This window comes from Anarhichas minor, unplaced genomic scaffold (genome assembly GCF_050575085.1).
Source record: "Anarhichas minor isolate MPS153535 unplaced genomic scaffold, ASM5057508v1 ptg000058l, whole genome shotgun sequence".
Classification (NCBI taxonomy): Eukaryota; Metazoa; Chordata; class Actinopteri; order Perciformes; family Anarhichadidae; genus Anarhichas; species Anarhichas minor.
Genome location: NW_027466504.1, coordinates 8,502,760 through 8,519,341, shown reverse-complemented (window position 1 = coordinate 8,519,341; position 16,582 = coordinate 8,502,760). Strand labels below are relative to the sequence as shown.

Sequence of the window (16,582 nt, the reverse complement as noted above, 5' to 3'; positions counted from 1 at the left end):
CTAATACAGTCATTTTTGCAGTTTCACCTTGGTTTCTTGTGCCCCTGAAAGCACCACACAAATAGACACAAACCACAAGATGTTGTCATATCTCTTCAAATATTTATATATATTTATAATATACTCATCACTTTGCTTGTCCATACACACACACACATATATATATACACAAACAAAAATAAACATAAAACACGTCCTTTCAGAACCTCAATCCATGATGCCAAACTGCAAAAACAAGCCCAGAGAGGTCAATTAAATGACACAATTTGAGCAACTCAATGATCTTAAATTAACAGAAAAATATATTTCCTTCCGTGTCAGATAGCACAAAAAAACACTTTGCCAATAATAACATTTTCCTCTCGTCTTTTTGCCACTTTCTCAATAAAAGGGGGGAAAACATTCATACAATCTCACACGAGGATGTTCGAGAGAAAAGAAAAGGTTGCGGATCTCGTAGACATACACTTTTATAAATGTCAAGGAGGAAATGCATGTACACAAGAAAGCAGGAGACGCAGTAAACAAACAGCAACATCATGTCCTGTACAGGCCCGGTGCTGCACACAAGGGTCCTGGTGGGCTGAGAAGGAAAAAAAAAAAAAAAAAAAATACCAAGATAACACCACAAAAGGAATGACGTCATGATATAAGAAGCAATATTCCCTTTCTTGTAAACAAGTGAAACACCAGGTGTGAAATTTAAGACATCATTTCTCATCACAGAAGGCTCACTGCAGTCAAAACAAAAGCCAAACGTCATCTTCACAGCTGTGTTAAAACAAACTCCATATGAAACATGACAACAATGACCTATTGCGTGTCTGATATTGCTTTCTTGAGTAGACTTATTAGTGGAATGAAATCAAAGCTTAGTTCATGTTAAGACCACAGATCATTAGCTCTCCTTTAATTAAATGGTAGCTTATAAACAAAAAAAAAGTGCTTTGCCCATCATTTCACACATATTATACAGACAAACTGAAAGTATCGTAGGCAAAGAGGGAATGTAAAGAATAGCTGCACGGACCCATGGATGGGTTAAGGAAAGCAATGTTTGGTTGAGTGTTTCCTGGACTGATTAGTGTAGTGTATAAGATTAAGAAACAAGCTGTAAACCTCATCAGTGCAGGAAACGCTAACTGTTCTGACCTCAGTCGGCTGGACATGATGCTCCTCACTACGCCCACCCACCTACTACACCCGTTCTCGTAGCTCAGCGACGGGGGCATTCAGGAGATTCCTCTTGGCTTCTTCTGCAGCTTTCAGGCATCTAATGCTGTTTGGTAATTTCTCAGAATTTCAGCAAACTATATTAGGTTAGTGAAAAGGTTTTAGTGCATTTGAGCAGCCGACAGTTTATTAAGTCAGTAAAACACAAGAAAAAGGAAAGAAGGAAAGATGAGCCTCCGAGGTGCTTCTAATAAATAAATGAATATCAACATCTCTCAATGCAAGAGGACAGGCGCAACCAAGGCAGGCCTTAATAAAGGAGTACCATGACAGTAAATGCCACAACCACATACATACTGTCAAGGTCAGCATCATTCTAGCATGCAAAAGTAGGACAGAACAACAGGCAACACACGGAACAATTCATCCCAACGTCCCCCCCGTCCCTCCACTGAGCTCGAATGCAGCTCAGTGATGCAGGGCCGTGACACTCGTGTGCAGACTTGAGTGGAGCAGACAGCCCAGCAGAGCGGCGTCTCACTCCCACAGAGCGGGGCCATCTCCTGGCGACAGACGCGAGGAGGGGCTCCCTCTCTCTCCTGGCTACTCCAGCGTCAGCAGGACGCGTTCGCCGAGCTCCGGCAGCAATCTGTCAGAGGACGACGCGCCACGGGAAATACGAGCTCATCCACGAGGCGAGAGACGGGGGTCTTAACACTTTGGGTCCGGCTTTGGCCAGAAGATAGCAGCTTACCAGGAAACAGGAAAATCAACAGGCAATCAGGCAAAGATCTGCACAACAATAACTCAACGGCAATTAACAAAATAATATAAGACTTAACAAATCAAACACACCCTCAGAAATGCATTTTGTATATAAAGTGTCTGTTGCAGCCTCAGCCAAATATTCATCCATTCTCCCCAACATTCCACTTCAGTATGTTTATAAATATATATTTATATACATATATTTTCAGAATTATTTTATGATGCTGGGAGCGGCTGTGGTAGAGTTTGCTCAGCTGGGGATGGCTTTAGTTAAAGGATAGGGAGGGTTCAGGGAGATTGAGGCCATGCTGACACATCCTCCTCCCTGTTAGTGCAGAGAGGAGGGGGAGGAGGAGGAGGAGGAGGAGGGGGGCTCCTCTTGCTGAGAACTGGACAGTAGTAAACATCAGAAACACAGTCAGCCTGCAGCGTAGCTGCTGAGGAAGGAGTAGAACATGGGCAGCTTCATGCGCTGCTGGTCCCGCCGACACCACGCCATCACTGTGCCCTCGCTGTTGGCTGTGTAGAGGTGGTGGCCGTCACACGAGTACGTCAGGCTGAGGGGACATCATCATCAGTATTTCCAACAGAATCACACATATCTTTTGAATGGTGATAAGTGGCATTACATAAAAGCAAAGAAGAACAATCTTTGGAGCGCTGATGAGATACCTGATGATGGGTTTGCTTGACTTGGAAAAGGTGATCTCTCTCACTGGTTTTAAATCCCAGGTGCTCCACAACCTGGAAATATTTCACACATTAAAAAAAAACACACTAGTGTGAATAATTCATTGTCTTGAGAAAGGAAGCAAACGGGTGCCTGCTCACCTGACGACGCCATTCTCCAGCCCGCCGGCGATGACGTTGACAGACACTCCCTCCGGCTGGTTGGAGAAGGCCACGGAGCAGATGATCTCTCTGCAGTGGACGTGACCGATGAGGTCGCCGTTCACCGTCCACAGACGCAGGTCGCTGCCTCCGCCCACTGGATACACAGAATCATAAGTGTCATAAGTCACGTCAACATTGTGCCAGTCTGGAAAAGTGGCACGATGAACTCGGACAGGAGCCGGAGCAGAGCGGTCTTCACCTGAGTCACAAACTGTTGCAATGTCCCCCGTGGTCTCGCTGGCAGACACTGCAGTCACGGGGCTTTTGTGGCCTGTGAGGCTTTGTACGTAACAGAGCCTGAAAAAACACAGAGCATCGCTTTACTTTAGATTCCTCGTCACACACTAAAAGATATCATTAAAGCTTTTTCTTCGTATCCCTCACACACTGACCTGTTGAGGTCCCACAGGATACAGGTGCCATCTTGGCTGACACTGATGAGGATGCTGTAAGGTTTGCAGACAAACAGGCTGGTGACTTCCCCCGTGTGTCCGTATAGATGAACCTTAGATTCCACCTCCATCTCCGACGGCTGTGGAAAGACACATATCAGAGACCGTATACAGAGGACATGCACACCTGAATAGCATTGGATGAGGTACGTCGGCGTTTACCGTTTCCTAAAAACACTACATTAATGAATCTCCAACCAGGATTTTCTGAACAGCACAAATCAATTGCTTTTGGAACACACTTCAGAGACAGAAAAAAAAAAAAAAAGGAAATCTAGATGCCTATTGGTAGGGACCGATGAAAGTCAGAAAGCCTCTCTGATGACTGAACTCCCGGACCTCTAATCCCACTTGTAGGCTCAGTGGAAATGTGTTTCAAGGGCAACTGTGATGTGACTAATGAAGCCGAGCGTTTGAGCACGGTGAGGCGGTCTACAGAGGGGTAGGGGTGGGGGGGGGGGGGGGGGGGGGGTAATGGGAGGTGGGTGGGTGGATTGGGTGTTGATGTGGAGGCGGAAGGTTAGAGGGGGACGTCGCCATGGAAACCCACCGTGGTGCTGGTGAAGCGGTTGCTGTAGGCGGTGATGACTCCACACTTGCTGCCTGTGAATAGCTGGCAGCCATCAGGCACCCAGGCGCAGCTGGTCACCTGGAGGAGAGAGAGAGAGAGAGAGAGACGGTTGGGACAGAGGAAACGAGAACCCTGACATCTTATTGGTCGATCCTCAGTGTAGAGTTGCGTAACACTGAGAGGAGACCAGTGAACCCTTTCACTTTCAGGTGCTCTGTTTTTATTTTTAAGCCTGAGTTTAACTCGTGTCTACCTGGTGCAGTTGTGAACACTGAATGAAGTTGATGGGCGGTTCACTCTGCTTGCTTTTCAGCCTCAATATGTTGTCTGCGTAGCCCCAGCTCAAGATGGCCGACCACTGGATGTCTGTGTTGTGCATGCTCCGAACACCTACGGAGGAGAGAAGTTAATTGAGTCAGCAGGACATTGTGCAAACCATCCAGTACATCCAGGCTGAGCGACTGGTGGGCGTCCTACCCTGCTCCTTGCTGTAAATCATCATGAGGCAGAACTTGCGGGACAGCCCGCAGATGGCTCGCGTTGGCAGAGCCAGCAGGGATCCGAACCTCTCCCCGTGCGGCTGACTGAAGCACACCACTGGGTCTGGAGCAGAGGGCGAGCCCACATACTCGCCCCACTTCAGACCTTTGATCCACGGCAGTGGGCTCTGTTGGGGAGGAAGAGGAAATTGGCAGGTGAGCAGCGGCTCATTTCATGCGACGATGCATTATGTCATTCCTCAGCGCACAGCGGGCTGCCAGAGTCACTATCATCACAGAGCAGATTACCGGGCAGACTATTTCTTTGGCCTGTTCTCGTGTTTCTCTGAAGGCCAGCTGAACTAGGAGACCCATGGCTGCCGGCAGCTCCCCCTCCATCATGAGTTTGGGGCCGGCCCTGCTGACATGAGAGGCGTTGAAGAGCTGCCTGGGTGTCTGTCCGTATGTTTTGATCATCGTCTCCAGGGCCCGTCGCTGCACTGGGTCTTCTACAGACGAAACGTCCATGCCAAAATAAGTCTGCGAAAAATGATATGAAGGCTTTTGTAAGCAACAACAACAACAACAACTTTCCCAATAATTTCTATCAAACGGGAAACAAGCAGCTACTTACAGCTGGGTGGAAGACATTGATGGCGTGGACGGCTGCTTTGCCTTTCTGCTTGAGCCCAAACACCAGGTCGATCCACTGGCACAGTGTCTGAGAGACCTGGTCCGACTCGAGCGCTTGCCGGTGGATCAGGATGAACAGACGTGGGTCGTTGCGGGCCCAGGGCGGCAAATTCACATGATTCACTCTCTCACCATTTTGACGAACACCAAAATCAAAACCTGTGAAGGCAATTTCCATTTATTCTTTTTACCACTTTTTAAATGAATGAGTAGATATGAAAAATGTATGCTGGTGTAAATGATAGGTATATAGATTAATTAAAGGTATACATTGTAGTGGAAAATAATTACCCTCTCTGTTGACCAGGAATTCTGGGAGGTAGAAAAACTCAGGGATGAGCTCCTTAACGTCAGTCATGGACTCGTAGGAGGACAGGCGCCACGTGGTGTTCATAGAGTGAAACGTCCGGTCCGGGATATCAAAGCTCTGGTCTGATTAAGGCAAAAAAGACAATCTAATTACAGATTCTACTCACTGATTGAAAAGATCCCCTTTCATGACCTTAGACACCAGGCTTGCTGAATACATTTACAATCACATGAAAAGATGCCTCAGAGGATCAGAGGAGAGAGACGGATAAATGAAAAAATAATTAACAAGAAAGGAGGACATAGAAAAAAAAGGGAAGGGAAGGGCGAGGACTTGATCAGAGAAAAGTATAGAGATGAAGTAACCTTTTATGGCTGATACATGAGATGACACGCGACTATGGCAACGTGCTGCTCAGCCAGATCCGAGATCAGGACGTTCCAACTTGTCAGTACTAAAAGCCTCAGCATCAACCAAGATGGAGCAGTCATTGTAATGCAGACACTCTGTGATGCTAAAAGCTTTTTGGAGGTGCATGAAAATGACCTACTGTTAAAAAGCACTGGCCTGTCAGTCAGTTCACACTTACTTTTGGAAACTAAAGATACTGAAAAGACAACGCAGCTGAATCATTTTTCTTCCTTAACGGTTAGTAAAAGATAATGCGTGACCTACCCTGGTATGCGAGGAACATCTTGGTGAACGGAGGCATTCGAACCAGGAAGTGCAGCACAGTGCCGCTGTTGGAGTAATGTGAGCCGTAGTGGTAAGGCTGGACAGGAGGCATGGGGTCGTCTTCACGAATGCCCTTCTTGTACTCCTCCTCGAGGTACTGCACAACACACAAACACACACACGTTTTCTTATCAGAACATTCACTACCCTCAAGAAACACATGCTAAAATGTACAACAGGCCATACCCTGTAGTTATCCACGTAGCGATCTTCTTTCTCTTTTGATTGGACTGCGATGGGTTTGATTAAATTCCTGCATGACAACAAAATACAAGCAAAGCTGTAATGAACCATGATGTTCAACTGTGACAAATGAAAATGAACCTATTATTAATGATTCATGAGTCATGAGTCTTGACCTTTAGTTTAGCTTATCAAAAAATTAATTTGTCTTGATTTAAAATCATGGTACGGAATGGCTCTGGCATAAACTGGACAAACTTAAAAATGTTTGAAAGCTATACTTATTTTAGGACCTACAGTATGTACATCAAGGAGGTGCATTTACATATATTTTATACAGTGCCCAAGAATAATCTTAATAACATATAAAATCTTATTTATTTTTAAAACCGAATGAAATACCTCAAATGCCTTTCCAAACACATTAACAAAGCTGCCATCAACCACTGACCTGTAGATGTTTGTGTCCTGCAGGTCGATCGTCTCGCTGGTGTAATCTCGCAAAATAAAGGGAAACACCGGGTACTGCATGAGGTCGTTGAAGGAGCGGCCTGCGTGCTTGTTGAGATGCGTCAGGTACTCGAAGTTAGAGATCTGACCCGAGCCCCACAGCTGAGTGAGCGCCGTGATGTTTCCGTGCTCCAGCAGGTTGGGCAGGTCAGAGGTCAGGATGTTGTGGTAGACGTCGTCACGGAACTAAGGCGAGAAAAGAGAGAACCACGGGATGTTTCCATCTCTAGAGTCATGACTGAAGGGAAACATGTAGAAAGTACTAACTGACAAATGTAATGTAAAGTCACACCTTTGTTTCCTGTCATGTCTCCTCTGTCGAATATCAATAAATGCACAACATACTGAGCACAACCTCACAACCATCCAACAGTAGTTGAAACATTACAATTAGAAATATTACATATCAGTCTAAAATAGAAATTAATGCACAGGAACAAATGATTGTGCCTGTTCATCCAGGAAAGGTTTTTGCGAGTCCACAGACAATCAGAGGACAGATAATCAGTTTGGCCTCCACGTGCTGAGCACGTCTTTACTTCCTTTGATGCTTCTGGATTGGAAATACCTGCTGTAAAACGCAGACTTGCTTAAATGTCTGTTTTCCAACCATATCATAACACGATTTCATTTATTACATCCGCCATCAAATTATTAAATAGCAACAAGTAGTATTATAGGATATGATTTTATTGGGGAATAATATATTGTGACTTGATTATTTATTACCTATGTTGATCACACCTGGTTATATTATTTTACTATTTGTAACTATTGTCGACATGTGTATTTAAGCATGTTTATGTTCATGTTTATATGATCTATGTTCTCTATGTGCAAGTGTATTGTGTGACGCAGCGGCTTGGAGCCGAAGACAAATTTCTCTGCGGGACAATAAAGTAAATCTTATCTTTATCTTCTCTATTCGAGTAATTTACAGAAGTGTTTTTCCTGTAGAGTATGACAGTACTGTATCTTATCCTCATGACTGATGGCACAGAACACTACAGAGCTCTGCAGGTATCAGGGGCGGAATACCAAAAAGGCATTTTAACAATTATATTTTTTCAAGCTGCGTGATTTTGTCTTTTCATAAAAAACTATTTATTTGAGCATCAGTCGGCTCTTTCGTCTTTTCATCCCAGCCCAATCTGTGTAGCTTCATTTTTATATCCAAATAAAACATGGGCTGAATTTCTCTCTTAGGATGATAAGCCAACTCAATTCTTTGCAATAATGAAATGAAACAGCTTGAGGAAAAACACTAGAACATCTACTGTATGTCATTAATAAAAAAAAATGTCAACTTTCCAGTCACAGCATGGCGTCCTTCATTTTCATTCTAAGCGACCTGTGTTTTTGCCTCACCTTCGTGTTGTCAAAGGCTAACAGCAGGGTCCTGCCGTTGGTGAGGAATATCTCCACAGCGTTGTCTCTTAGCTGCCACCAGCGCTTGTGCACCTCCTTAATCTCCTCGTACGTCCAGGAGAAAGAGGGTGCCTCGGTCTCCCCATGAAGGCTCTGTCCAAACACATAAACACATCCGGTCTTGAGACGCCAGGCGGTAACCCCTTTTGGCAGAGAATAATCCTGAACAGTCCTCTGGCTTTACCTGGTTGTCATGAGCATCGGCAGCGTTGTCCTCCACAAAGTACATCCCAGACTTTCCTGTGACACAACAACAGGGTGAGTGAGATTTGGGGAACTGAGAACAAAACAAACTAAAGCTTCCCCTGCTGAATAACTAACAAACAGGGGAGAGCAGTAATCTGTAGTGCCTCAGAGAGAGCACATTACTCTCTGTGCCTTGTGACCGGCTGAGTCTATTATGCATGGAGCAGCTGTGAGAGATGGTCAGTGTCTTACCCAGAAGTAACTCCCCTGCTGTCTCTCTGGAGGGGGCGACGCTGATGCACCGTCTGGTGAACCTAAGGCCAAAGAGACATTTATCATACAAGAAACACACCATCTGAATAAAGCATAGACAATCATCAACGTAGCACAAGTTGATGAGACATTTATGCGACTTCTTGAGATCACCCTGTCCTTCTGAGAGGGATTTGATGCTCACTGAAGGCTTACAGGCAGGAAGAGTGAGAGAGGTTTAAAAAAAAATGTACCTGATGGGCTCGCTGGTGGCTTTGTCTTTGACAGTGGAGGAGAAGGAGGAGTGGGTCTTATCCTCAACCAGGAAGGACAACGGGGGCTTCACTGTGTCTTAAAAAGACGTGGAGGTCAAAATAAGAATGCTGAAGGAGACAGACACACTAGCACAAGACAGAATCTTGCCATACTGCTGTAAGTAAAAACGTTTATTCACCTTCAAACTTGCGTCTGTCTTTGAGCAGGTATTTGTTAGGAATGGTGAGGTAGCATCTCTGTAACCGTCTTCGCTCCCGGTTCGGCCCTTCGGTGGGGTCCAGCTGCCACGACGTTGGGTAGGATGTCTGGTCATACCAAACCCCACTGAAACAGACCATTAAAGTCCTCTCAAACGGTTTGTCTTATCATATCAATACAAAGGTAACCTCACTACAAAGCCGTAGCTACCACTGAGGACACCAAGATCATGCCCTCAATATAGTTTCTCAACAACTGCTGTAGGGACTGCCATGTGCTCCTCAGAATCAATAATAATAACTTTAGTGATCTGTTACCTTGTCATGTATTGCTACCAGCAAGTCAAATAGTTTATTCTAATTAGCAAACGTTTGAATTCTAATATACGAAACTAAAAGGTGAACATTCTAAACATCAGCATGTTAGTATTGTCGCTTATGAACATGTTAGCGTGCTGATATTAGCATTTAGCTCTAAGCTGTGAATCAGTAAAGCTCATTAATTTGCGTAAGCCCCTGTGAGAGATAAACGCGGATGCCTACCGGTCATGCGTGAGTTGCTGCACCAGCTCCTGCCAGTGTCGGCTGGCGCTGAGGTCAGTCTTATAGAGTCCCCTGATGTGCTGGATGACTTTCTTTCTCTCCATGCCTTGTCGCAGAGACACATTCTGAGTGATGTCAGCCGCAATCTTTGAAATGTCCTTGGACTTTCCATCCAGTCGTTGGAGAAGACTGCAGAGAAATAAGAAAGAATGGAGTGAATAGAAGTGTGAAATGATTCTTAACCAATATGTTCTTGTACTGAACATCAATCTCACACCAGAAAAAAAAAAAAAAAAAAGCCCCGACTCACTTCCTCTGAGTGTTGGTCATTTTCTTTTCCCACGCCACTTTGCTTGTTTTCTCTTCTGCTTCATACTTGAATTTTTCCTGTATGAATAAAATGAAGTAAGAAAGATGCATTAGCTTAATTTTCTAGCTAAAAAGAAACCTGACATGCTGCACTTCATGGACAACGAAGCTTTTCCACCTGCACACAAGTACTCACACTGCTGAACTACCAAACAGGCTGATTGAGTTTGGCTAGTAAGGCTCAGAAACTGTTAACAATGAATGTTTGTCTTTGTAGGACTTAACCTCTTTTATGGCCTTGAGCAAGTCTTGTTTGTGTGGAGTGTTGGGTGGGATGCAGCGATGGCCACAAAGCTTGAGCGAGGTCATGAAGACACCCACGGCGTTCTGCTCGTCTTTGGTGAGGCTGTCCTTGTGATCGTGCAGCATCTCGTACAGGTACAGTGACAACTTTGGTCCATGCTGAAAGACAGAGCGAGAACATAGCACAGATACATTGTTTGTTTGTGTCTGAATCAGGTCGCATACAGTGATGGACAGGAAACGAGCCTGATCCGGCTAGTTAACCCTCAGAAAAGCCTGAGAGGAGGACAAGTGAAAGACTCCCATGGGGAGACAAGGGAGTTGCTGAACAGCATGAAAACATCTATCAGAGTACTTTTAGAGCCAAAGCCCGACAGCTCCTGTAGGAGTGAAAATGACAAGCAAAGCTAATATACTGAACTCTCACTCATACTTTCCCCCTGGACCCAACACAATGTCTGAAATGGGAAGGTAATATATATCATTTTGGGTTCAATATTTGTCAGTGAGCAAAGGCCAAATTGACGTGTAAGGTGACAAATAGACTAGTGATAGATTTGAATTTAATGAAGTATTTCCTTCACACTCACCTCTAGGCCCGGGCTGAGGCTCTCCTTGAGGATATCCAAATGTCTGGGATCAAACACAAACCCCAGCGACTCCTTCCTGTCAGAGAGGGGAAGCGCAGGGCTGAGCGTGTGCACAAGGAGGCGGCCGATTTGGACCCGAAAAGTGTCCCGACACGACCATAGGATCCTTCGCCACTGCTGATGTGGGGCTCCTCCTCGACCCGAGCTGCCCTGTGAGATCACAACCAGTAACACAAGGTTTCACAATATAGCAATTAAAACTTCACAGCTAAAAAAAAAAAAAAGGGTTCTCAGTGCCATCATACCAGGCTTATTTTGATCCCGTCCATCATGAGCATGAGGATGTCTTTCTGAAAGCTCTTCTTGCTGGCAGGCGGCAGGGTGAAGGGAATGGGAGAGTGTGAGAGAGAGGCGGAGCCACTCTCGTCCTGCGGCTGATCAGCTGGATCTGGGGTTATAAACGGTTGGTCTGGAGACTCGGGGATATTCAGCAGGTCAAACAGGTCCTGACTTACATCTGCAGTGGGAGAACAGACCCGGGATTAGACAGCGACTTCAGTTCACGCTCATGTGAGGTGAAGGAGAAAATAGACAAGATTAGAATAGATAAGTGGGAGGAGTTTTTTTACCATGGTAAATGAGTCTGTTGACAGCAAGAACCACAAGCCTCTGCAGCCGTTGGACGAACTCAGTCTCGCTGGCACGAATGGGGTTTTCCTGGCTCATCCTCCTCTGCATCATCTGGTTGAGCTCATCACTGGCTACGGAGCGCATCCGCATCAGGAGAGAGTCCGTCTGGGCCAGAGAGAACCGGCGCCGGCCTAAAAGCACACATGACGGTCGCTTCTTTCTAAGTATAAGCACGCATTGTTTTCTCCTTTCAAGTTCAGCGTAAGGTTTTGCAAATATCCCGTGAATCATTGAACACAGAAAAGATTCTAATGATTCACTAATCAAAGTGCCATCTGTGTTAAAATACTTAACACTGATTTAGTTAAGCATTCAACCATGCACACACAAAGGCACCAGTAGCGCACGAGGGTTACTGGGCAAGTTAACACCCGGGGTGAGTGGAGGGCAAAGGGTGAGTTCACAGCAAAAACGGGAGACATGCTCCATGACAGGGGAGGATGATCTCCGCTGTGGACTACAGTCCGAGCTACCTGCGTCACAGTGGAGCATGTAGGATGGAGCTCCAGAGGGGGAGGGGAGGGGGGAGTCCTGAGACAGGAAGCTGAAGGGAGGGGAGAGGGGTATCTGGCCATAGGAGCAGTAGTGCTGTCTGGGGATGCGGGGAATAATGGAGTCTTTCATGGCAATGGAACCTTCAGACCAGGACGAGGAGAGGATCAATAAACAGACAGGTGAGGGTGGACACAGGGGTGGAAACGCATGATGGTCAATTCTAACTCGACACAGAAAGACTGCACACCAGATTTCTGCTGCTGCATCAGTATGAAACACTCACCCGCAATGCTCTTGCGCTTCTGATGGATGGCGATATGTGGAGAGCTCGGTGTATTAACAGAGCTGCTCAGCTTCTGAGGTTCCTGATTGGCTGTCGTCTTTATGAACTCAATCGCTGACTGAAGGACGCGGAACTGCAAAGCCACAGCCATCTCTGGGGAAAAAACACAAACAGAAAGAGACAAGGAACTTTAACATGTTAGATGTTTACCTGACGCACTGACGAAGAGCTTCATGCAAGAAACACACATATAAATTGATTTGTGGCACGTACAAGTCATTCAATATAAAGGGGACTTTGAACTGTTATTCATCAATACTACTGTACATGATTCACAAGAGGCCTAGGCCTGTCATACTAGTCATGTACAGAAAGTCTATCTTGCTCTACAGACAAAAAAAACCCACTTCTACCATTTCTGCTAGTCAAATCCAATTTCTTTTTAAATAAATTGAAGAAACTTGGGTCATGGCAAAGTAAATCATGTCCATCATGGATAGACAAGAGGTTCAAACCATTCTTCTTTATTCATGTCTCGGTACGGTTTTGCGATGACACAGGGTTGACAGCTGTGGTAATATTTCCAGCTCCCCTACTGTGACTACAGACACTGCTAAGTGTGTTACGTTTCAATCTGCTGATTTTAAATTACCTTTACTCTTGGGTAACATTTTTAACTTCCCCCACAAACGGAGCAGAAAAGGCAGCCTTCCATGACAGTTTGGGGTAGTTGATTATGTTAATGATCAAATCTCACAACACGCACCTCCTCACGAACTGGTGACATTCATCAAGTTGGCCCAATGAGGGCAGGCAGCAATACAGTCGAGTGTAATTACAAGTATATTATAAAGTGTGCCATGTACGGAGCCATAATGTCTTTGTAATGTTTCTGTGATCACAGAATGATTATATCACAAAATAAATAAGTGCTAATGGGGAAGAGATGGGAGAGATACGTTTCAGAGAGCTAATTTATGGAAAAAATGAGAAAATGATTTCGTTGGAACACGGAGATGTGAGATATTTGTCAAATCAAATTTTATTTCTCAAATGATTTTCCACTCTGCAGTTGTAGATGATGAATTTTCTTTCTGCAGCAGACATTGACAGCTTGATATCACCCAGAACTACCGAGCACAGTAGATGACAACACTGATGTGTTTCGCCTGTGTATTGATTTTTAGAAATCCAGCCCCTCACCCTGTGTGCGACGCATCTTGCTGGTCTGCATGAAACCCAGCAAGGTAATGAGGTCTTCAATGATGCGGAAGTACTGGGACCCTGAAGAGCTGCAGGAGTGGATCGTCACAGCTACCAACAGCTGCTGGATGTCACACACTAGGAGCTTGTAGTCATTCAGGGGAATACTGCAGAGGAAGAACAAGAAAATATGAAGCGCACGAAGTGAGTCTACCACTCGTATACGCCAGATCAATGAACAGTGAGAGGATTATTGATTCAATTCACGGATCAAAAGGTTCAAGACAAAACCTATGAATCCAAGGAGGTGTTTGAATGAATAGTGCTCTGTTCTGGCAGCCGTACCCGTTCTCCATGCCATTGAGGGTGGAGAGGGTGTTAAAGAGGACGTAGAGCAGCCCGTGGTCTAGCAGGATGTCTGCCAGCTTTGGGCAGGCGTTGAGGAGCTGCAGCAGCATACACAGGATGTTGTGCACCAAGGAGTTTTCATACAGCGAGTTCTCAATAAGACCCAACACTGGGATGATACAGCGCTTTCTGAAAGGTGAGATATTTTCCATTTCCTCCAGGTCCAGACTGGAAAGAATTACAGACGAGAAAAATAGTGTCAAACACACATATTCATACTGTAGACAATCCAAGACAAAACACTGGGCGATATGGCTTGAACTGTGCAATTTCCCTGGACTCACTCTTCCTCCAGGCCCACCGGCCGTCCGAACAGCATCTCCAGGAAGCATTCGAGGAGCCCCTGGCTGCCCTGGTGGATGTACAGCTGGTTGGCCAGCAGTGAGAAGCCGTGGTCCTTCAGAAATTTCTCCTTCTGCTCCTTGTGGGCTCTGCTGAAATATGCATCCAGCAGCTAGGAGAGAGGGGCAGAATAATATGACATAAAAGGTACAGTCCCAACACTGGCAATAGAGTGGGATACTTTGCTAACACGCTGGCGCCGATTTAAGATTTCAGAGTAAAAGATTTGTTCTTAATCAAATGTTTAGCACAAGCAATTAGTGGAAGAGCTTTATGTTTTTTGGTGCTTATTTGCTGTCATGCTGAGTGTTAGAAGATTGATATGACTCCCATGTCTGTATGATAAATACTGCAGTTATCTTAGCTTAGCATAAAGACTGAAAACAAGGGGAAACAGCGAGCCTGGCTCTGTCCAAAGGTAACAAAATCTAACTACCGGTGCCTTTAGAGCTCCTCTAAGATGTAAAAGTGAAATGATTGTGATTGGGAGATACTATGTGATCTACCAGCATCAGCGGTGCAGTAGTAACAATCATCAAAGAGGATACTGAACCAACCTTCATGACACCTTGCTGGATGAGAGGCGACGAGTGGTTGACTAGGACAATGAGGGCCTCTGGCTGGATGAGTTTGTCCATCACCTCCTCAAGCATGAGGTCAGGCAACAGCAGCAGGATGCCCCTCAGAAGATCATAGAGTCCGCAGCAGATCAGCACCAGGCAGTCCTCAGTGCTGGACCTGAGAAACACAGCTTAGAGTTCAGCGCGGAATTACTGTGCACCAACAGCTCGCTGAATTTCCACTAATTTCAGGTTACACGGGATGTGAATTTGTTTACAATATTTAAAGGAGGTTAGTGTCCTGCAGTGTGAGGGGTATTGTGTAAAGAGAGCCTGACTGTTCAAATTAATTATGATCATAATCAGCGCTGCTAGAAATGACAAAGCTGTTTGGTTGTTGAACTCGTATATTATTGTTAAAACTGACAGAGTAGTTAAAGCATCAGAATATAAAAATGAATTTTGGATGCAAGACATTTTCTCTCTCGATGGTTTCCTGTATAACTTGAAATTCATCTACAACATCTACAACAGCCCACATTGTGTCTGATGGAAAGAAAAAGGTGACTTTGGTGAGAAAACAGGATTACAAGAAAAAAATATAACTTTTTAAATTTGCTATCAGCTTGAGTTGCTGGCTGGCAGGTAGAAATACACTGAAGCTGTCACTGCAGTACAAATCATTTTCAAAGTTGGAGGATTATTATCATAACCAAATGCTGTATTTAGATTATGCAAATCCATGCACAGCTCCTCTTTATCGAGCAAAGTGGTCCATGTCTTTATCGTTTCTAGAGTTATGTACCAGAACAAAACCCACATGGACATGCAATTAAAACAAATGTTGAAAGAGACTGCCAGTGCTCACTAGAAGTCATTTATAGATTGGTCAAATTTTGGTATGGGCTGACTTCATCAATATTATAATTTGTAACGATACTGAGCATTCAGTTGGAACATCCTGAGAGTATTTGTAATACTGTATGTGTTATAGCAACATACCCGTCATTGGCCTCGGTCTTGCTGTGCATCCTCTCGTAGCCAGGAGAGTATGTGTAGCTCTCCCAGTCTTCAGGCATGGAGCTTCGGTCAGCCGAATTGGGCCAGCGGCCGATTGGCAAGGAGCCATTTGGAGCTGGGAAGGCCAGGCCCAGACTGGCCAGATTGCTGTGGCTCCTCTGGAACGATTGGATGCCTTTCAGGCTGTCAGGGCGGCGCGGCGCCTCGTCGCTGGCCCAGTCAAACCTGTCCTCAGACTCTGCCACCCCAACGCTGCCGTCTGTTAGGCTGTTCACCTCTGCCGCCTCGTCCCGCTCCTCCTCCACGCTGATGGAAGGAGTGCGCAGGGCTCCTCCCTCACCTATGTCCTTAGACTCACAGATTGTCTTGGCCGATTCACAGCTGCTCAGAAGCTGCTCGTCCGCTCCGCCCTTCTTGAGCGTCTCCGTGCTGCCAAGAGCCTGCTGAGTGGCGAGGGAGACCCCGTCACCTTCACCTGCCTCGTTTGAGATACCGTGTCCGAGTCGAGGTGTCAGTAGAGGAGAGGAGTACGGAGACGGTGCCAGACTAGGAAGGCGTAACGACTGATTATCACCTCCATGCTCAGGGGAAGGAGCGTGGAGATGGCCTGGAAAAGAGAACAAAATGATTCAGCACTTAAGAAATGATTAGAGTTTCTAACTGAAGGCTGCAGAGAAAATCGTGATTTTTAGACTTGTGGCTGTGATGAATAACATGATGTGACAGAGC

At 45.5% G+C, this 16,582-nt stretch overlaps 1 protein-coding gene across 4 annotated transcripts in view; it reads right to left on the bottom strand.

The window, feature by feature from the left end:
• Positions 1 to 80: 80 nt before the first annotated feature.
• The window catches only part of lyst (lysosomal trafficking regulator), a 55,926-nt gene continuing 39,424 nt past the window's right edge, over positions 81 to 16,582 (bottom strand). For all 4 annotated transcript variants that reach the window (XM_076077383.1, XM_076077384.1, XM_076077385.1 and 1 more), the window contains exons 24-54: positions 15,836 to 16,460; positions 14,831 to 15,011; positions 14,216 to 14,385; positions 13,869 to 14,099; positions 13,524 to 13,690; positions 12,321 to 12,473; positions 11,482 to 11,673; positions 11,158 to 11,369; positions 10,853 to 11,062; positions 10,245 to 10,421; positions 9,961 to 10,037; positions 9,651 to 9,839; positions 9,089 to 9,234; positions 8,889 to 8,985; positions 8,635 to 8,696; positions 8,381 to 8,436; positions 8,137 to 8,289; positions 6,710 to 6,954; positions 6,262 to 6,328; positions 6,016 to 6,172; positions 5,322 to 5,462; positions 4,972 to 5,189; positions 4,647 to 4,877; positions 4,336 to 4,525; positions 4,112 to 4,248; positions 3,838 to 3,936; positions 3,228 to 3,367; positions 3,035 to 3,132; positions 2,773 to 2,929; positions 2,614 to 2,685; positions 81 to 2,498 (exon numbers count right to left, since the gene is read on the bottom strand). In XM_076077383.1, coding sequence (XP_075933498.1) covers positions 2,360 to 2,498; positions 2,614 to 2,685; positions 2,773 to 2,929; positions 3,035 to 3,132; positions 3,228 to 3,367; positions 3,838 to 3,936; positions 4,112 to 4,248; positions 4,336 to 4,525; positions 4,647 to 4,877; positions 4,972 to 5,189; positions 5,322 to 5,462; positions 6,016 to 6,172; positions 6,262 to 6,328; positions 6,710 to 6,954; positions 8,137 to 8,289; positions 8,381 to 8,436; positions 8,635 to 8,696; positions 8,889 to 8,985; positions 9,089 to 9,234; positions 9,651 to 9,839; positions 9,961 to 10,037; positions 10,245 to 10,421; positions 10,853 to 11,062; positions 11,158 to 11,369; positions 11,482 to 11,673; positions 12,321 to 12,473; positions 13,524 to 13,690; positions 13,869 to 14,099; positions 14,216 to 14,385; positions 14,831 to 15,011; positions 15,836 to 16,460 — 5,189 coding nt within the window. In that variant the 3' untranslated portion in view covers positions 81 to 2,359. The remainder of the gene's footprint in view (positions 2,499 to 2,613; positions 2,686 to 2,772; positions 2,930 to 3,034; positions 3,133 to 3,227; positions 3,368 to 3,837; positions 3,937 to 4,111; positions 4,249 to 4,335; positions 4,526 to 4,646; positions 4,878 to 4,971; positions 5,190 to 5,321; positions 5,463 to 6,015; positions 6,173 to 6,261; positions 6,329 to 6,709; positions 6,955 to 8,136; positions 8,290 to 8,380; positions 8,437 to 8,634; positions 8,697 to 8,888; positions 8,986 to 9,088; positions 9,235 to 9,650; positions 9,840 to 9,960; positions 10,038 to 10,244; positions 10,422 to 10,852; positions 11,063 to 11,157; positions 11,370 to 11,481; positions 11,674 to 12,320; positions 12,474 to 13,523; positions 13,691 to 13,868; positions 14,100 to 14,215; positions 14,386 to 14,830; positions 15,012 to 15,835; positions 16,461 to 16,582) is intronic.